At 38.7% G+C, this 22,270-nt stretch overlaps 1 protein-coding gene and 1 pseudogene across 2 annotated transcripts; both read right to left on the reverse strand.

Annotated features, from left to right (window-relative positions):
* Positions 1-493: 493 nt before the first annotated feature.
* LOC148999231 (putative pectinesterase/pectinesterase inhibitor 7) lies at positions 494-3,151 on the reverse strand. 2 transcript variants are annotated; one of them, XM_089141360.1, is made up of 3 exons: positions 2,543-3,070; positions 2,167-2,482; positions 494-1,185 (listed from the first exon to the last, which is right to left on the reverse strand). In XM_089141360.1, the coding sequence occupies exons 2-3, from the start codon at positions 2,312-2,314 to the stop codon at positions 494-496; spliced, it is 840 nt and encodes a 279-aa protein (XP_088997486.1). In that variant the 5' UTR covers positions 2,315-2,482; positions 2,543-3,070. The 2 variants fall into 2 exon arrangements, with proteins under 2 accessions (XP_088997486.1, XP_088997485.1); XM_089141359.1 differs by having other exon boundaries at positions 2,167-3,151.
* An 18,105-nt stretch (positions 3,152-21,256) lies between these two features.
* Positions 21,257-21,796, reverse strand: LOC148999232 (putative invertase inhibitor pseudogene; annotated as a pseudogene).
* Positions 21,797-22,270: the final 474 nt, after the last annotated feature.

The following is a 22,270-nucleotide window of genomic DNA, read 5'->3' on the forward strand; positions in this document are numbered from 1 at the left end:
AACCCTTTGGGTTTGGGGATACTTTTTGGTCCATAATAGACATGCTGTACATTGGGAGATAGACTCCTACCATTTTGACACCAAGTTGGAGACAGTATTGGAAGGGATCGTGATCGGATTAAGGCTTGCAAAGGCCAACGGTATTGAGCTCATTCACATAAGGACCAATTCCAAGACAATGACTGATTACCTCCTGCCCAAGCCAAACAACTGTTGTTGGCCTTGGTGTTTTGGCTCCTGTATTAGCCCAACCATCGGATGATCTAGCTAATATTGTATTATCTAGACTTAGGTTTCCCTCTATGCTTGTGTATGTCAAGTACTGTGTATATCAGACAAAAAATAAAATAAGAAGTGCTGTATATATATACGAAACCCAGCTACAATTTGTACAGTCCTAGTACTGTCTCTATTGGTATGATATATCAACAGAATGTTTTGGCTTCATCCGAAAAAAGGGGAAGGGGGGAGGGGGAATTCTAATAGGGGTTTCCTATAGCAAACCACTGGTGTAAGGTACCCCAGTGTTGTTTAACCATTCATCTCCATGTATGAAGTTGGAGACAGTGAAGTTGGCTGCATCAGTGGCAGTGATGACATGGTAACCGGCCCATGTAACTCTCTGACTAGTATCAGACCCTGGCCCTGTATTGTTGTATTCAGCATAATAGAGAGTGTCTAAAGCAAAGTTACCCTTCCACTCTGCCCAACCAGAAGAATCTATCAAGTTATCCATGTGAGTTTGCATATAGACAGTCCTGGAGTACTTCTGCCATGGCCTTCCTAAGTAAGTCTTTGTGGTGGAGTTGTTCATCTTCAGTTCTGCCGTTGCCAAAATGTTGCAACCCTGGATGGAAAAACCAGTGGTTTGGTTAAGGCCATATCTACCTTGTGCTGTGATGGCATTGAATTGCCCAGTCATGGGCAACCTTGCATATATATTGCAGTATTGGAAGACGGCAGCAGCGTTGCCAAATATGAAATCTACAGTTCCATAAATGTCACATTCACGATAGAATTGTTGGGCGAAATACGCATACAAGGTATCTTGGTAGCCTACAAAACTACATCTATAGAAAGCTGATAAATCAGCTCCATTTCGAAGTGCCACTGCTTGATGTTTGATCGCTCCAGCAGTGTTTTGAATCGTTAGATTAACACCCACAAACCCTTCACCACTCACGCCTGTCGTTGAACCACTGTAAATGTTAATCTTGATGCAGTATTGAAAAATATAATGATAAAAAGAAGGGCGAACCAACCATTTTTGTTGAGGCTGTCTCCATGCATTATTGGACATAAAAATATGCTATTAAGATGGAAAATTGTTCTTCTGGGTATGGTTCCATGGGTTATGGTGCTAATGTGGGTTATTGGGCTGCAGCTCAGTGGAATCCTACTAGTGCTGGTGCTGTATCTGGTCAGTCTCCAAGTGGAGCTGCCAGGTATGGTAATGATCAAGCTTATGGGTATGGTAGTTATGGTGGAGGAGATGATCTTATGGTAGCCAGGGTGGATATGGTGCTGTAGGAGGACGAGCTGGTAGTGCGTCAACCAACAATGCTCCCACTGATGCTGGTGGCTATATGGGAAGTGGCTATGGTGATTCAAATGGAAGCTCGAGGTATTCAAATGCTGCATGGAGGTCCGATGCTTCAAAAGCAAGAGGCAATGGGACTGCCCAAGCAAAAGGACCTCCAGGTGGTCAGGTTGGTTTTGGAGGTGCTCAATCCAGGCAGCCAGGCAGGCATGGTGATTGGAATCTCTGGTCTCATTATGTCTATATATATATATATATAAAGTGAGACCAATACCGTATAGCAAAAGTGCTATGTGGTTACATACTGACTGTATACCATAGTTATGGTCTACTCCCTGATAAAGGCACAGCAGTAATTAATCTAGACTAATTATTTGTCTTTCAAACAGTAGACTTCTCTTCCCATATGATTGATTCTCATCTGACATGGAGCAATCATACATGTAGATCGCAGCAGATTTTGGGACTGGTTGGAATTGCTTAAATCCCAGTAGTTTGCTGTATTAATTAATACTCTTTAGTATTTACTTTCAAGTTGTAGCATTTTATTTTGCTTGCTTAGTGGTATCCTATGGCTGCAAAAAAAAGAATGAAAAATCGTAATGGGTTTGAATGAAACAACTCACCGAAGGTCGTAGAGTTGAAGGTAGTATAGTTATCAACGGCACTGCGGTTCCCAGTGATAATAGTCTGGTTGATACCAGCTCCGATCATCATGATGTAGCGTTTGTGTTCGTCTATTGAAACGTACTCTGAATAGATTCCGGCAGTCATGTAGATGAGGAAGTAACCACCACTGGCATCTGTTTTGTCTGGAGCTGCAGCAATTGCATCAGCTATGGCTGTAAAATTACCACTTCCATCTTGAGCCACCACGACGGTGTCTCTAACCACAATTTTATCTTCCAAACTAGATTCCAGAAGTTTTCTTCCACTAAATTTCTCATAGAGCCCTTTATCACGGTTTGCCGTTCTCAACAGTAATGGACTTTGTCGACCCACTTCCAAGTCAGAGAACAAGAGCTTTCTCCCAGTTGGCTTCGTTGTCTTCGTCTTCTGATGACGAACCCATCCACAGGTGAAGATTGACAAAGAAGCACTGTAAAGTTTGGTTCCACTGGTGAGAGGGGTATAAACACTACTCTTCACATACGAAGCTGAAGATGTGGATTCAAGCTCATCTAAGCAAGTTTGCTGGTTGGTTATTACTGCACTAAGAAGGGTTTGTATATCCTCAGCTTGTCTGGCAGGGATTGTAGTTGTTGTGGTGTTGACAGATTTAGTTGCACTTGTCAAAAAATCCACGTTTAGGCCAGCTAAAAGACTGCAAGCTTCAAGGGCACTAATGGTAGATTGAGATCAACTTGATCGTTGTGGAGCTGAAAGGTACCCATTGATCAAGCGTTGGAACTCCAATGCCTCTGATAGTGATCTACGAATTGAGAATTGCCCATAATCATAGACGTTAGTTGATTGATTGTTTGGGAGAACAAATTTGTAGTAAGAAGGATGTTGGGTTGATTGACAGATGGAATCATGAGTGGTTGATGATGAAAACTGAGAGGAGAGGAAAATGACGAGGAGAAAGACAAACAGGGTTGAAGAAGCCATAGTTTTTCAGAATGAAATTAAATTTCTTGGTTGTGAAAATGGGAGTTAGTGGGTATAAATTTATAGACAGAGAAATCGCATAACTTGAATGAGGAGCGTACTTAAGAAACCTTGGATCGATGGAAAATTAATAAAAGGACGATGAACTTGCAGTTCTAGAAGTTCAAGTCATACACTAAAGTACAAGATCAGAAAGCCAATCCATATTCGCGCCCAAGACCGGGGGGGGGGGGGCAGAGGACCCCGAAGGCCGCCCCCCCCCCCTTAGAATTTCTTTTGTTTTATAAGAAATCATAGACGCAGATGACTGGGGTGTTCTTAAGTAGTTAAGAGAATGGAGCCATGTGAACCTCCGTGGGGTGGGGCTTGAATTCCTATTTGTGTTCCTTCTGCAGCTAGCTCTGCAACCTATACCTACGTAGGTGGTGACAATTGCATTTTGTGTAGGTCATTGTCTCAATGAGAGATAGAATGATTAATAAATATAGAACTCCACTAATTATTTTTGCATTCAAAACAGCTACATCTCCAACAACTTTAATGTGAATCCATGAGCGAAAATATTGACTGTTTCTATTGATTTTATGTAATATTGCTATGCTTTGTTGTTGGAAGAAATTCCAACTAGAGCATCAAAGTTTTCTATTGTGATCTCAAGGTTTGGTTTGATTGGCAAAACATTGCTGTACATTTAGTCTTAAACTAAGAATAATCTCCTCATCTATCCCTTGTGGCTTCGTTAGAGTAACTAAGAGTAATCATTTTACATCACCAACTACTTGGGGTGTTAATAATCAATCCAAAAACCATAATTTTCAAAATGTTTATCTCCAAAGAAAAAGTTTTGGCTACCCTAATTTATCAATAATTTAAATGCTTTTTTTTTTGTGGTTGCCTTTAAATGCTATTTCTATGCATGGTTGTTTCATGTACTATATCAATTTCCTTTTCAAACTAAAAATAAAGGAATATTATGTTTCCGGTAACATTTAAGCCTACCCATTTGATAAATGAACCTAAGAAAAGTCAATCTTGTGAAAATGATAACACAGCTGGAACAAAATCATACCAAATTTGTGGGAAAATTGGGAGACGAAAGTGAATACGTCAAGATAGTGGAAAATATATTCTCTCTCTCTCTCTCTCTCTCTCTCTCTCTCTCTCTTTTATTTATTTATTTTTTATTCTAGTAGAAAATAGATTATCTCTTAAATAGGTTTATTACAAGTTAATTTGTCTAATATACTAGTGGGCCTTGTAGCTGTTACAACTTACAAGATAAGTCTCCGATTTTACCATCCCCAAATAAGTGAGAACTTGAGTTCTTAATTGCAAATGTCTATCCATAAGTCAATTCATTATACTTTAAAAACAATTGCGTTTTTATAGAACAATCTAGGTAGGGAAAGAATAAAGCTCACAACTTGTTCGAATTAAAGCCTCATAGAGTTAACAGTGGTTTTCACACCCATAATAGCAGCTGGGTTTCACTAGGGTGAATATATTGGCAAACAAGGATATCCCAATGGAAGGAGATCGATGTACTATCTATGTGAACTATGCGGAGATAATTAGGAGTAGACTATGTGGCATGTTTCTCTCTTATGAATGGATCAAAAGAATTGGAGCAGCAGAACCTTTCAATTTCAAATTGAGAACGGAACTCATAGCCCAAGACTCAATTCTGCACCTCTGCAGTTAACTTTTAGCAGATTACCAACTAGACAATAACTCTACCTGGTTGTTCTTTTCAGTTTTTATGACTACTTCTTGCTATTTAATTTCTTTATCACTTCTTGCTATTTTCTCTGGATACAGAGGAATAATGTGTGATTTAATTACGTAAAACCCAACCCACACATAGAGTATTGTCAAATATTACCGAATATTACCCGATGGGTAAGAGAACCAGAATTTTACAAGGCAAAAACAATATATATAGGTCACCCTTGTAGGGAGCAGATGATTGATATGACCCATAAAGAAACCTTCTCGTGTGATTTAGCCGACATGATAGAACATATTTGTTCACTGATGTTAATGCGTGTAGGGAAATCTAACAAACTCTTGAAGGTGAAAAGATGAAGTGTGGGCCATCGTAGACAGTAACAAGGTATATTTCCTAATGATAGGCAGATTAGACAAGGAGAATGAACTGGGGGCAAATAAATATATACCTACAAGAGGTGTGGAGCAACCATTGTTCAAAATGACGGCAATATATTGCCGTGTTGGTCCCTAGCAACACGATTCAAACCTCTAACACGACATCATCAATTAGTCCAATAAATCAGCGGTTTATCACCACTCTTGGTGCTTTATGGATAGTGTTGGTCAAATTTTCAACTGATTTTTGCACATTTCTCTCTCCTCTCCAAAGCTTCCCAGAGCATATCTCTCCTATTTCTTGCAATTTAAACATTAGATATCAGTATACTAAACATTTGGAGTTGGACACAAACTTGTTGGATGCCCTATTGCAGGTGATTTTGGGGTTGGAGTAGAATCCAATGGTCCAATCATTTTACCACGACAAGGTGAGATATCAGGAATTTTGAATAATTAGAACTTGTATTTATTTTTTAAATAATTTAGCTAAATATCAATACAAATGATTGTAGACCAAGTTGTCTGGGGACGTATTTGGGTCATTCAATGTAGATGTTGCTATTCGGGGCAGAGAACAGTGTTCCAAGTTAGATCTTATATGCATAAATGCATAAGTTGATTTTATGTTAAGTATTAAAGTTCTAACTTAATATATTTGTGATAATGCAGTTGAGTGGTGGTATCTTTATGGGAACAACGCATTCAACCTCTAGAGACTGGCGATCAGGATTTTGTCTCAGACTTGCTCTGCCTCTGAGTGCAAGAGGAATTGAAGTACATTTAATATGATCCATTGCAAGAGGAACCAGTTGGGAAGCTAGTGCCTAAATGATCTAATGTTTTGCCACTACAATATGAGATTGAAGATACAACATGGCAAGGAATAGGCTGAGAATAGTCATAGAACATCAATCTCGATGATATATTTGAAGTGGGTGCAGACGAGCGGGATCCCCTCACTTAATTGCTTATAGACAGGGATGAGCCGGTGTTGGACTAGCTTAGAGCAAGCTTAGGCTGAACCAAAGCTCGCTCAAACTACAGGAGTTGATGTAGATGAGTTTATGGCCTCTCGAGATGGGCAGGAACATGCACGTGAACCAAAGGTAGCTGGTACTAATGATGAGGATGGGATGGCAACACCAGGCATGCAACACGACAATTCGGATGACACACTCACTCCCAGTCTGACTAAGAGGGATGACGACGATGATGATGATAGTGGTGGTAGAGGATTTGAAGAGTGTTTGCATATTCCACTACGAGAGACACTGTAGCCCCAACTCAAATACACTAAGGAGAGTCTTTTCACACATGCCACCAAGGATTAGGATCATGGTGGTAAGCAGTATCATGGTTGTGATACAAGCCACAACTAGAAGGGGAAGGGCCATGGGCACCAACACTAGCACATAAATGGTTGTGATGATGTCACCTTTCTGCACAGCTCTTATGGATCCTATGGTTCTTACATAAATCCTTCAACTTTAGATCTGACGGATAGCTTAACAGGAGCGATGGGGCTTAGATGAGTCTGTAGGTTCCACATCTGCTTATGGGCATATCGGTTTTTATGATGTCCCTCCTCCTTATAGACATTATTGTATGGATATCAGCATCCCCTTTATTGGTTCGTATTATGGGCACTCGCATGACAATAGTTATTATGAACATGACCTCTCGGGGTCAAGTCAGTTGCGGAGTCCATATTGGGCTCGTGGCAGATTGATCCACCATTTGCACAGTCATTGGCACTAGTAGTACCATCACCACTCACGTAGGACCTTCCTTGGCCCTATTCTCACACTTCCTTTACATGGGAGTTCTTGGAGGCAGAAGATGATTGCTATAGAGTTGTGATTCTGGACAATCTAGACAACTATCAGAATCAAATGAGATGGGATCAGTATGTAAAATGGTTGGGGGAGAGGATGATTGCCACTCTGGGTTGGACAGAGGGGAGTCAGGATGAGTTGGATCCACCTAGGCATAGTACTTAGTATTGAGAATTTGAGATTTGAGATGATTTGATGGCAGACAGGCCCACCATCTATATAGTCATCGGCACCAGTAGTACCATCACCACTCATGTAGAACCTTCCTTGGCCCTATTCTCACTTCCCTCACATGGGAGTTCTCTTGGAGGCGGAAGATGATCGATATAGGGCTGCAATTTAGGACTCCCTCAATAACTATCAGTATCAAATGAAATGGGATCAATATATAAAATGGTTGGGGAGAGGTTGATTGCCTCTCTGGGTTGGACAGAGGGGAGTTAGGAGGAGTTGGATCTATTTAGGCATAGTACTTGGTTTGAGAATTTGAGATTTGAAATGATTTGGTGACTCTATGTACTCGCCTACACTGCTGTACTTCTGTAATAATGTTGTATCTTGTAATTGTATAATGAATTATAGAATTTAGTACTTCTCTTCACTAGTTGTGTACCTGTTTTATTTTTGCATGTTTACATTGGTTTATATGAGTTTTCTAAATTTCTAGTTTCACTCACATATAGTCGGCCATGTGTAGATCAGAAACATTAATTTAAGTGATGTTTTAGGTCAAAATAACATTCACAGTGTGTTTAATGGCCTCAAATTAGGCTACGAAATATAATTCAGGCTAAAATGACTTCAAATCCCCTTGAAACTTAAGGTTAATTTTTCACTGACACCCCTCCAAAAGTTATCCAAAATGTTGCTACATGTTGTCGTGTTGGTGGTGTTTTTACCATCGACACAACTATATGAAGCGACATTTTGATCCTTGGGTACAAAACACTAAACAAGTGCTTCAATTTCTACCTAAGTCCTAAAATAAAAAGGGGGAATGGTCACTACACTTCATACCATATCTGAATACAACAGATATGGTTTTGTAACTTTAAATCCTCCATTCTTCTAAAATGTTTACTAACCTAGCGTTTAGATATGCCACCAATGCAATCCCTAGTAAGGTAGACTATGAACTCGCTACTGATTACGGTAGCACTATTGATGGAGTAACTGCTCTTTAAGTTTTTAAGATATTCTCTCTATTCATTATTTTTTTTTTTTTTTCCAAAAAAAGGGCATATAAGGATGAACAATATTGTTAATCGAATGAGGTTGAAGAAGTCAAATATAAAAGCAACATATGCTGAACGCATGAATAATTGGACTCAATTTGAATCATCAGATGCAAGCAGTCTCTGATTACGTAATCATTCACAATACAAGGTACATCTACATGGATTTAAGTCTATTCGTGATCAGAAAGGACAAAAGAATGAGCTAATAAATTAGCCAAAAGCCAAATCTTTTAAATATCATTTTCTATGTTATTTGATGTTTTTCACCATATAATTTTTATAATTCTTTTCTGGTAATTAGTCAGGTGTTTTGTGTGATTTTCCCACACAAAAGAGGGGGGAAAATGTTTCATTTGAGAATGACCTTCACCTTGATTACAAAATCATAAAAATAATAGATAATTTTATATTATTAATTATTTTACATTTATTCAAAATATTCTACAGAATAATAGAATCAGATGATCATGCCTTTATCAAACACTCAACTTTGATTAAGCTTTATTTGTAACTGAAGATCACCTTACCCTGGCCTAGGCATTGCCCTCGGAGTTATAATTTGAATCTAATGCTCGAACAGACTTAAGATGGGTTAAATATCTAATAGAGTAATAATACTATGATGATCATCAGATAGGTAAGCAGAACAAGAATATGTTTAAAAAAATTTAAACCATCTCTTTATTACATGCCCTTGAGGTGAGGGAAAGACTTCAAATGACACAATGGATGGAGGTTAGAACTTTAAGATCATGGTCCCAAATCTGAAAGATTGAGACTTTCACCCTATACATATGGTGTGGAGCTATCTCCCTCTCTTTAAGATAATCAAATCTAAGAATATAATATATTAATGGTATTCTTTTTTTGGATAAACAATTAGTGGTACTTTTGACCCTAAATTCATAGGTGACGACCGTCATGTAGGTTACCATGGATCAAAACATTTCCTTCACCATCCAATGTGATGTGATGGCCTGATTAGATAATGGGTTCTAGTAATATAAATTATATAATACCAACCATGGAATGAACATTCGTTCGTTTCGCTCAGTTCGGGAGGCGAACTGGGCAAAATATCGCTGAAATTTCGGCGATATTTCGCCCCAAGTTTCTTTACAAATTTTAAAAAATGTTAAATTTGAAGTTTAAACCATCCAGCTGTCAACCACTTTAAATAAATTAATGTGATGTAATTAATGCAAAACATCAAAGTCAGTCAACTAAATTAATACATCACACTCAGTTAAATAAATTAATATAAAATTTAAAAATACCTGCAAAACATCACACCAGTCAGTTCACCTTAATCTATATTTTTTATTAATCCCATATTCCCATGGTCCTTGAACCACGTGTGTGGCTGATATGAAAACGTGATTTTTTAAATTTTAAAACTTCATCTTCTTCTCTTCATTATTTCCGGTGATTTTTTGCAGGTGCTTTTCCGCCAACTCGCTGAAGCAGGACAGCAGTTCTTCTTAGTTCTTACTACTCGTTTCTCTCTTCTGTTTTTTCTTCTCTCTCTCTATCTTTCTTTCTTCTTCCTCTCCTTTAACCCAGATTTTCACTGATTCACCTCGATTTTCTGGCGATTTTTGCATATTCACCGGAAAAACAACGATTTTCCTGCGATTTTTGCTGATTCACCGGAAAACGATTTTCCGGCGATTTTTGAACCATATCGTTTCGCCCTTCACCTGGCGAATTTCGCCAAAATAACTTTCCATGGTACCAACTTCTACATTATGTGATTGGAACTATCATTTTGTGGTTCAATGTCCCTGTTAAGATGTGACATAAAATGTTGAATGCTCATGATGTCTAAATCCTCTAATCACAAAGGGAAACAGTTCCACACCATATATAAAATAGGAATCTCATCTCTCAGACCTAAGATACATGGTGTTAAAGGTGGGTAATGGGTTCCTTATTGGGGAATCATCCCCTCTCTCTCACTTCCCGTTGATAGCTAGGTAATTTAAAGTCTTGAGAGTCAGTATCAACCATTATCTTCTCTCACAGCTTTTTCATCTCGAGAAAAGAGCAAATGCATGATTTTCTGGACGTGTAACCATCGATCTTCTACACATCTTGCTTCTTAGAAGATACAGAAAGAGGGCAACAGGTGGCACGGCTGTACCATGAATTTCAGTTTTAATTTGTAACGTCACAGGTGGCATAATTGATTAAGATAGCCGTCTTGCATAGTCTAAGAATTATGTCAGGGTGTCCAAACCTAATTCGAACCGATAAAATTGGATCGAATCGGCCCGTTATAATATAAACTGACTCAAATCGAAATTTAATGGGTTATGTTTAGGTTGAATAATTTCAGTCCACACTGGTACGAGATAGTCTGGGCCAGCCCATGTGTGCCAGCCGGAACCATTTGGCAAAAAACCAGCCCGAACCCAAATCAGCCCGTTAAATCCGTTATAACTAAATAAAATAAATAAAATATAAATATAAAAAGACAGGAAACCCCCAAGTATTCATTTGTTTTCCTTAATTGTTTTACCTTGAATATGCAAACAACAAACCTGTCAAAGCCTTCGCTATTTAGAGATGGGCTTAGTAAATATTTAGCAAGTGTATTATCATTTGGAAAACTTTTAATGCTTTATTTTGATTTATTTTTAAAAGTGTCAAGAACGGGGAGGAGAATAAACAGAGAACCCACTAAAATTCATCAAGATGTCAGCTTTCTTTTGTATATTAGTTCTATAATTTTACTTCTTTGTAAAAAAAATTTTTGGTTTTAAACAACCAACACAAGAGACTTGGAGAGAACTTAATGTTTATATGTATTCACATGCTCTTGATAAATTCCACACATTAATAAGGTACTCAAAACATAAAGATAGTAAACTTGAACTGTTAGTAAACCCAATTCTAAACCGTTAGCTTAAACCGTTAGCTTAAACCATTAGTCAGCCCGAACCCAAACCGCATTGACCTGAAACCGGCCCTACACCATTATTTTCTTGATGGACCATGTTTGGACTGAGAGTTTTTCAGCCCGAAACCAGCCCAACTCAAACGGTTGACACCCCTAGAATAATGCTTAATTATGTACCCAAATGAGCAAGTTGCAACATTCCGGGCAGCTTCGCTGATTATATACTAATATAAGAAAGAGAATTCTTTGAATTCAGCCTGTCTCATTCTTCGATTGATGCTTCACTTCATTCTTCTTAATGAGACGAGGCTTTTCATTGGCCATGGCCGTTGCTTCTTCTTTTTCTCTCTATTTTGGCGATTTAGAATTATGCTTTTAGGTTTTGAGTCTCTCTGTGAGCATTCCCCAATAGAAGCTCACTTTTTCCAAGATCCTTAGGGTTTCAACTTCATTCCCACGGAGTTACCAAGATTAGGTAGTATACCAAGATCGAAGGAAGATGCCGAGCAGCAGATTTTCTAGCTCAATCTCATCTTTGGATGCAGCGTTACCATCAACATGGGAAATCTGTTGCTTAACCGCACTGTCTATGGTTTTTTGGAGCTTGGAACCGTGATTTCTTTAACCTCTTCTTATCTTCCTTCTCTATGTTCTCATTTTAGAAAGATTCAACGTTATTCTTGGTGTGATCTATTCTTACAGGTCACAGCGGTGAGAGTAGAACTTCCCTTGTTTCTTTCTTCTTTCTCCTGCAACTACTCTTCCAGAAGTCCTGCTTTAGTTGAAACTTGATGCCCACTTCAAAGTTCAAAGCTTTCTTCCTCTCTTACGGTAGTTCCAAAGATTCCTACTCTTCAATCTTCATACTCTAGTGATTTTCTGGCGACTGAATCTCAGGTTCACTGAAGTTTCAGCGATTTTCGTCAGTTTGTGCCAAAAAATCCAATTTTCCTTCGATTTTTGTAATTATTGATTTTGATGGCTTTTTTTATTTCAATACTATTCGTACTAGGTGAATTTTGCCGAAATATTTTTACCATGTATAATAAAATTTCAACATAAGTTTTGGACCACAACACACACACACTCAGTAAAATGAACTAAACAACATAGCCTTGACACGAGATCTATAAGATTCATGTATGCACTAATATGACCCATTGATAAATAGGAGTGGGTTAAAATAATACATCATCATCTCTAGTCACGTATTATCACTAATACCCTCCCACATAAAGTCAATAGTCCTCCTGAAAGCAGTCTGAGTTTAGACCAAAGAAAATTGAACCAAACAACAGAATACTCTTTAGTCAAATATAGTTGATCCTTCTACCAAAAAAAGTAGTTGATCCAAAGTGGAGATGTAGCGTACAAATAATTCTTTTTTGCAAACTTTTCCCTGAACAAAATGAAAATCCACCTCAATGTGCTTGGTACAATCATGAAACACCGGCTTAGCTGAAAGATACGTGGCACCAATGTTGTCATACCAAAGCATGTGAGGGGTGGACTAAGGGATTCCCAACTCACATAATAAAGATTGAATCCATGTAATCTTAGTATTGGCCACAACCATAGCCCGATACTCACTCCCTTTGCTAGAGTGAGCAATAGTGGTTTGCTTCTAAGATTGCCAAAAGACCAAGTTGGTGCCAAGAAAAATCATAAAACCTCTAGTAGAATTTTACGGTCATCAGGGCATCTAGCCCAATCAGCATCGGTGTAAGCCTCAAGATAGCAAGAAGGCATAAGATGAAAGCCCATAGAGTATAGTGCCTTTCAAATAATGAAACAAGCACTTTAGAGCAAGCCAATGCTCCTTAGTTGGGGTAGACATAGATTGACACAACTTGTTCTAGGCATAAGCAATACCTAGGCCAATCGACATGACATATTGAAGAGCACCTACAAGGCTTCTATAGGTAGCAAGATCAGCCAACAGCTTACCTCCATTGATAAATGCAACAATGGTGCCATAGGGGTGGATATGGGCTTGGCCCCAATCATGCTAGCATGGATTGGAAGGCCACTAATATACCTTTGTTGGGACAATAACATACCATCAGATGTAGGTATAAGTTCAATATCGAGGAAAAAGTGAGGTGGGCCCAGATCCTTTAATGCAAATTCAAAAGCAAGAAGACCTATTAGAGTGTCAATAGCAATCTGAGAAGGCCCAGTAATCAGAACATCGTCTACATTGTCACCACCCACCCAACTAGTATCGGATTTACCCAAATACCCATAGAAGTGATCCATAGCCTCACACATATTTGATTTATGACCAATCCACAACCACACACACATAACATAACCAATGAGTAGGATTTAAAGTATCAAAAGTATAATTATTACCTTCATCTAAGTTTAAGTGTTAGTGGAAGTAAAATGTGAGAATATCAAATGAGGATGAGTTTAATGTGTAATTATATGTGTTGTCTATTCGTGCTAAAAGGCTAATTTGTATTAAAAAAAGAAAAAGCATAATATTAATCATACAAGAAGAAACCAAAACTCATACCCGCAACATCAATTGCCCCCAATACACCCAACCTCATAGGTTCCTACTCATAAATAAACAAGAGAAAAGAAACTAGAATCTGAACCGAGAGTGTCCATATGCCTCGAGATCCAATTCACACTTTATAGATGTTGTCCATGGTGAATTAACCTCTAAATGTCCCAATCTGCCAGCCTTATTTGCCAAGAAATCAGCAACCTTATTATTTTCCCTATAGCAATGGGAAATCTTCCAAACAATGCTGGCTAAGAATGATTCTAGACCTCTCCATCATTGTAGGATGATCCAGGGGATTTTTCTTTGCTGTATCAATATCACCACAGCCACTGAATCACATTCAACCCATAGCCTCTGCACCTCCATCTTTTTTGCCCATTCCAAACCTTGCATGAAGGCCTCCATTTCAGCTTCAAAATTGATTTTAACCCCCAAAAAAGTACTGAAGTTAAAGACAATAGCCCTTGCCTCATCTCTAAACACCCCTTCCTCACCAACTTTTCCAGGATTACCCAAGGAGCATCCATTTGTATTGTCTAACTACCCAATAGAGAATATGGATCATCCCAACCAAAGCCACCACATCTTTAATTATAACCCCACGACACTTAAAAAGGTTGGACTCCATAGGAACAGTCCATGCAGGAGCATAAGTCATTTTGTGCCTCCAAGTCCTCACTCGTCGGTATGTCATAAGGCTCCATCGGAGCCAAATACTCTAGGATAGCGATGTCTTCATAACTTATATAAGAATATTAAAGAAAAAAAGGATTTTCTCGAGGAATGAGTTCCACCAAATTCAATGAGATCAACAATACCATATACCACACATTTAAGACATGTATGAATCATGAAGTGCAAATGAAATGAAAAGGTGAAATGCTAATTTGGAGATGCTTCTAAGAATTTAGCCATACCAGTCTCTATCTAAGTAGACATGCATTAAGATGGAACACCAGTCTTCTCTGGGAAGTCTCACATAGACACCAATGACTTCAACCGAATTGGCGTCACGACCGAGAGGTAGGGATAATAGTCCACTCATTGATTGGCTAGGGATTTGAGCCATACTCTCTCACCAAGACCATTGGCATGATAACTGGCGCATGTTAGGGAACTTCCTAACCTAATGCAAGAAGTCATCTATTTAATCATATCATACTAGGTTTGGATACCCTTCTTGAGGCACCAACCAACTTTGCCATGTAATTTCGCCTATCTAGGGAATGTCGTTTCTTAGGCTCCAACCAATTTGTACCACGCCACCCCATAATTCTATGGTCATCCACATATAATAGCCTGAGCTACCTCATTTCTCCTCACCTACTCCAATAGGCTATTGGACGTTCATGATCCCACCTATTATATGAAACTTTACCATGAATGCCACTTGATTTGTTGTGCCCCTCACCTACTCGAATAGGATATTGGGCGCCCACACCCAACACCATTATCATGGGTCCTTTGGCCTCAATACCCTTGCTGATAGGGTAATGAGATGATAATGTGATTTTAACTATGCATCTAAACTCCTAGAGCATATGCACAGAGAATGACTATATGAAGTGCAAAGATACCAAGGGCAATGGGTGAACGCACAACGATAGGTAAATATAATAGTAGACTATGAGTTCACAAGAGTGAAGGCTTCTTCATCCTCGTCATCAACTTGTCGGTTCATCCATTCTTGTTTTCCTTTTTCCTATTTCCTATTTCCTTGTTGGTCTCTATTTGTAGCTTTCTTCCTCAATTACTCTATTTGAAGGATTTTTCTCCATCCTTGTAATCACTTCGGTTTTCCTCCAGGACTTCCTCCATGGTAGCCATTTCATACCCTAGATCTAATAGCTCAGCAAGGGTCTTAGGTTTCCTTTCCATGATAGATGTTACCATCTTTTTGTTGGTGATTGCTTTTTTGAATGCAGTGAAAGCCACCTTATCATCCAAATCCTTAACCAGGAATGAGATGTTGTTAAAATTAATTATGAAGTCTTGAATTGACTCTAAAGCGCCTTGCTTCAATGCCAAAAGGTTGTCCTCCATCTTATCCTTCTTGATTCCACTTTTAAAATGAGCAATAAATGCATATCCCAATTTAGTGAAGTAGTGGATGGAGTGCCTAGGCAAGCAAGAATACCAGGTAGTTGTTGTGCCTATCAAGGATGCTAGGAAGCACCTGCACTTGATGACATCTCCTTCTCCACACATTGTCATGATGGAGTTGAAATGACTGATATGTGCCATTGGATCAATCATTTCATCATACACTGCCAAGGTGGGAGTGAGGACACCCACAGGTAATGGAGCACCCATGATGTCAAGAACAAAAGGATCCTGGTTGAGAAGTCAATGCATTTCATCAGGAACCTTTTTGTTCCGCAGATACAGGTGGTCATCCATATCTTTGATCTACTGATAAAGATTTTCATCCCTTGCTACTAGAAGTGCTTTGTGCTTAAGTGCAAATTAATTGTAGCAATTTTATTTGAGCTATTGGGAGCTTGATGACCTCCAGCTATGGCTCCTAGAAATGAATGTCTGTCATTTTGTGCTCCTAGCCTATCAAAAATTGAGCAATATGCTTCTTTATGATGGCCTCTTCTACGATCATCTCCTCTGTTCCTTGCTAAATTAGTGGGGAGCAAAGCTAATCCATCTTCATGGGCCCCATCTTGCTGATCAACTGGAGAGGGCTCCACTGTATTAGGTAGAACTACAGTTGGGCCTTTTAAAGAGGTATGAGTTGGCTCCATTGGTTCACCATGGTTTGGAACGAATTCATCATATCATCCTTCACTCTAGAGCCAGTGCTTGGGTTGAATCATATACAAGAGTTGAAGTCATTCTCTGTAGGGGAAGACCAACGTTAAACACGGCTCTAGAGTTAGGGACTTGCATTTCTTGTGGAGGTATCTTTTGATGGACCATCTTTATGGGGATTTACTTTCTTCTTTCCTCCACGAACGCATCACTAGGATCTCGAACCATTATTATCTGAGGTATCTCCTGCCATCTTTCCTCAATGTTATAATGCATAGGGAAGAAAGAAAAATGTTTTTCCCATAGACGGCGCCAAATTTCACTCCAAAATTTGCCAACTCCGGTTTAGCTCGAAATTCTCACGAACCAAGGTTCTGTGGACAAGAAAAAGTGAGAGTGGGTCATCTTTGTGGATGAGAAGCCACCTCTCGATGGTAAAGTCAGATTCTAGATAGCACAAATTCTCATGGAGAGGAATAAATGCCCGAAGAATATGAATACCCATGAGTATAAATACTCTTGTGTAGTTGCAAAAGTAAATGCTCGACTTACTTTGGTCATGAAATGAAGGATTACTCTTATAAGCAAATGGGATGTCTTTTTGAGGAAGACGAACCTCAACCATCGAATTCTTCCAATTCGAATGAAGGGTCAAGATTCGGGATGGCACCAAACTTTTGGGAGAAGTGAAAGGTTTGATACATGTCCTCCCAAATCTGTCAATGATTCTGATCAAAGTGGGCTTCAGATGTAATGTGTCCCCTTCTGAACTCTAGACAAGCCGTAAAAAAGCAATACTTAGGGGGATATAGGCAAGCTAGCACATCCCTTGAGAAGCACAAAGCATTTAATGTATAGGTACAGAGCATTAAACTGTCTATTATCGACTCCCCACTCTTGCCAAGAAGTGATAACCGAGAAGTTCACTGGACACTTATGCCGATATGGTGAACCTTCCACCTGGCAATCAATGAGGGCAGTACTCTAGACATAGTCATTCCTCCATAAAGTAGCAAGATGGTTCTTTCATTTGAACCAGAACTGGTTGTCCCAAGCCGAATGGTGCATACTAGTTCGTTGGTTCAAGTAAAAATTGCCATAACACCTTCAAATCTAACCATCTTGAAACTACAAAATCCGATTGAGAGAGCAGTCTTAAACTTCGACAGCTCATACCACTCATCTCCAATCTTACCACTTGAAGCACCCACTCCATTGTTTTGTTTTGTTTTTTGTTTTTTTTTTTTTTTTTTTGGTTAACCACTATTGTTTTATTCACCCTTTCAAAATGTCTTCCGTTATGTCTTGATGTAACACTAGGATAAAATAATTTGTCCCATACACCTTTGAAACTTGACCATCTACCTTATCCCTCCACCAATGAGGCCAATCATCCACTGCACTCACTTTTGTCCATTGTAAATCAAACCAATTCAAAATATCTTTCCTAATCAGCACAACAAATTGACAATATATGAACAAGTTGCAGCATAGACTCCTCCGAGTGACAAAACACACAGGAAGGGGGAGGGCGAGCCCAGCCCGCCGAGCGAATAGGGATGGTCAAGATTGGCCCAAGGGTGGGAGGGAAGCCCACAGCAAAGGCCGGGAACCGCCGCCCAACCCACCCCGCGACCCCGATCGGCCGACTAGGCCCCGAGGCGAGGAACCAGCCCGACCCGGCCCCACCACCGACCGACCCCGACCCCGATAAGTCAAAGACTCAGACCCTCACCCACATGGAGAGGAAAAGTAAACAATAAGGGATACGACACGTGTCAAATAGAAACATGATCATGTGTAGAAAATAAAAAAAAAAATAACCCAACCAATGAAAAGCAACAGAAGCCAGACCCGACCCAAGGCCTAATCAATAAAGACGAGATCATGACAAGAACCACCAAGAACAGAAGAGTCGAGACAAGTCACGATCATAAGACTATAAGCAAAAAAGGTAAACCAACAAAGTCAAGTTCAAAAAAAGAGAGACAAGGCGAGATAATAAATAAATAATAAAAACAACATAAAGAAAAATCAACAAACAACCAACCTCATCAGAATATCTAACAAATATCGTGATACAAAAAAAAAAAAACATATAACAGGAACAAAACACACAACAGAGGAAACAAAACACGAACGAACAAGGGAAAGAAAGAAATAGATACAAAGAACAGGGAATGAAAACAACCACCACAAGCGACAAGATAAAACAATGACCGAAGAACTACGAAAAGACAAAAGAGGTGGACACCAACGACGACCAAAAGCCAAAAAAAAACCCACACACAGAAAAAACCCGCCGAGAAAAACCAAAGAAAAAACGAAAAAAGAGGAGAGAGAGAGAGAGAGAGAGAGAGAGAGAGAGAGAGAGAGAGAGAGAGAGAGAGAGAGAGAGAGAGAGACGGGGAAAGACAAAGGAAGGGAATGAAGTGACCAGTCAGAAGAAGAAAAAGAGAAGAGATAAACCCCGACCACAAAAAACCAAACACGAAACAAAAAAAACCCAAAAACACAAAACAAAGGGAAAAAGTAAAACAAGAAAAAGGAAGGACACACAACCAAACAGAAAAAAAAACAAAAAAACCAAACAAAAACACCAAAGAACCAAAAAGAGACAAGGCCAAAGGGGCAACAAAGAAAAAAGAAAAAAAAAAAACAACCCACCAAGGCAAAGGCAAGCAGCCGACAAAATCAGGAACTAGGCAGGCGGAATGGGAAATTAACCATAAGAGCTTTGCAGCGCCCCTCCTGTAAGTGACATAAATCACACTTGGATGGAAATTAATCCTCGATTCTGTAGGTTTATTTCATCAACCCACTGGAATACGATTGTGAAAGAATCTCCAACCAAATACTTCCTAACGAGAAGATTTCCACAACCACCTGAACCATGTAACCTTGGGGTTCTTTGTGTGAATTTTCCATCAACAGAATGCTTTCAGTGACACACATCTGACCTTCATTCACCTCTCAAATTTATTTCTTTTATCCAACCAAATACCGCCTGACAAGGGCTTAAACTTGATTTCCACACCCACTGGAACCATGCCACCTTGGGGTTCTTAGTTCTAACCACCTCCCAACAAGATCTCATTGTGAATTGTCCATCAACAGAATGCTTCCAGTGATACACATCCAACCTTTCTTCACATCTCAAATTTATTTTCTTTATTTCTTCAAAAATACTTTAAAGCTCAACCGAATGCGCTATCGGCAAAATCCATTCTTTTTTTTTTTGAGCAAATTGCACTGGCACCCCAAAATGGAGGCCTTAAAGCATTGACACCCCCACTTTCTATTAAAAAATGCACAGAGACCCCAAAATTGGATGTTTATTGGGTATATTTGTTAAATTTATGATTGAAAATAGTTAAAATTAATATTTATTTTCAAAAATATCCCTATAATAAATAGTGTCTGAAAAGTTTTTAGTGACAAATTAGATAAATATATCCAATAAAAATTCGATTTTGGGGTCTCTATGCTTTTTAAACATAAAGTGGGGGTGGGGTGTAAGTGTTTTAAGGCCTCCATTTTGGGGTGCCATTGCAATTTGCTCTTCTTTTATCAATTCGGCAACTTTTGCCAAGCTTGAAACCGGTAGATAACTTGAATGTTGCACTAAATCCCAAATAGGAGCTACCCCTACCCAATGTCTTGTCCAAAACATAATCTCTTTTCCATTTCCTACTGCCCACTTTTCTCCACTTAATTCCAAACCTTCTCAATCCTTGTAGAATTGTAGAAGAAACTTTTCCCACGTTCAGCGACCCATCTTTTTTCACCAACCGAGCTCTAAGGAACCGTCCGAACTTGAATGTTGTGCATTAAAATGGACCGAAATGGACGGTTGAGATAAAAAACTCTACCAAGAATTGATCTCGATCGTCAGCAGCACAGTGTTGCGCATCACTAAAGCTCAACCGCACAAACCCTTCTAATGTCTAGCCTCCTTTTGACCTACACACCATATCCGATTTAAACAAACTTTACTTGCTACTTCAATGTTAAATAAAATTCCATCAATATGACACACCTAGATGGCCACCAATAACAGAAAACGAATGGATTTGGATACTTGTGATGACAGACCTTACAAGTTCCACCTTGCTTGTTTTAGATTTTTTTTATTATTATTATTATTATTATTTTGGGGGGAGCTTGCCATCCCTAAGGTTCGAATCCATGACCTTCTCCACTGAAAAGTCATAGATCTTACCTTTCTACCAACTCTGCATTGGCCTTTAGATAGTAGTTTCTCTTTCCATTCTTATATTCTTTTCTTCACCTTATCAAGAAGAGTTGCAAAACCCTTAAAGATACCCTTCCTTTAAACAAATTCACTCTTAAATGGTGAGATGGAAATTGAGCAATTGAGATATTTAGAATTTCAGAAATCCTCTATTTCCTTTGAGTTGATCGCTTACCCCAAAATAAAATTTGCTCTTCTCCAAGTTAGTCCGTTGCCTGAATAAAGCAGAAAATCTCTTAAATTTTTTTAAGTATCCAATTGAAGCATTCTGTTGTACAGGAAAAAAAATTGTACCATACTAAAATATAAAAATATCATGTGCAAATAGAAAATGACTTAGCACCTCCTTTTTGAGCAAAGAGAAATTGAAGTCCTAATTAACATTCCAATAGATATTTCAAAATGGCAAAAGTACTTATATTAATTAATTATGTAAAATTAAAACAACAACCGCACTGATGATACTAAATATTACATTGAAATATTGTTTACACCAGGGAAGTTCCATCGAGGATGGTGACAATATGCAATGCAATTGCACATAACTGGAAGTAAGCAGCGCTCTCTACTGACAATGGTGATTTCAAATGAGGTTTCTCCATGAAGCTGTCTTCACAAGTCTGAGAATTAGTCATCATCGCACCCACATAGGTATTAGTATCTCGGTAATTCTTGGATTTGAATAAAACAACTGCGTCATCTGCAATTGATTCCACACGAGAGAAAAGTTGTTGACAAGTCTGTAAACGTACTTCAACATCTGAACCAAATTTTCCATCTTTCAAGAGCTCAACAATCAGTGAAACAATTTTTGTGGCGTTTTCTTTGCTTAAATTTATTGAGATGAGCCCTAATTCTTGGAGATCTGCATTGTGGCTCTTGGGATCTTCTCCAAGAGTTGCAACACAAAAGTCGTAATGGATTTCGCTACCTTGGGAAACTTTCCGGCATGTTTCTGTCACGATATCAGCATCAACAACAACGAAAAATAGAATTACAAGAAAGAAGAAAGGCAGAGAACACTTCATCTTATTTGTTGATCTCTGCAACTCTCTCTTCAACCAATGAATATCAAAATGCGTTGGCCATTTTATAACTGATAAGAAGTGATTTTCTGAGATTTCGATGTAATAAATACACAAAAGTCAGAGAATATACAAGGAAATAGAGATAAGAAAATATATAGGGTATCTAAAGTGAATATGCAGCATATCCAGGGTATTATATCTTGCCAAATAGGTTTCCAATCAAGAAAGATTGGCTCCTATAATTGGAAACCAAAGATGTAGTTGAAATCTAGATGGTGAGATTAATTGATTCTTGTAATTGTAATCCAATGATATGATTGAAATGCATATGGTAATGAGTATCTCTAAATGTCTAAAACAAACAGATCTTAGCAAGCAGCGAGTTGGGATCCTCTACCTCGACGGATAGGGAATTATGCTCCTTTTCCATTTCTTCACCATTTATTTAAGAAGGGTATACCTATAAACATTAAT

This window comes from Hakea prostrata, unplaced genomic scaffold (genome assembly GCF_041222555.1).
Source record: "Hakea prostrata isolate BN-2017 unplaced genomic scaffold, UWA_Hpros_2 contig_22, whole genome shotgun sequence".
NCBI lineage: Eukaryota > Viridiplantae > Streptophyta > Magnoliopsida > Proteales > Proteaceae > Hakea > Hakea prostrata.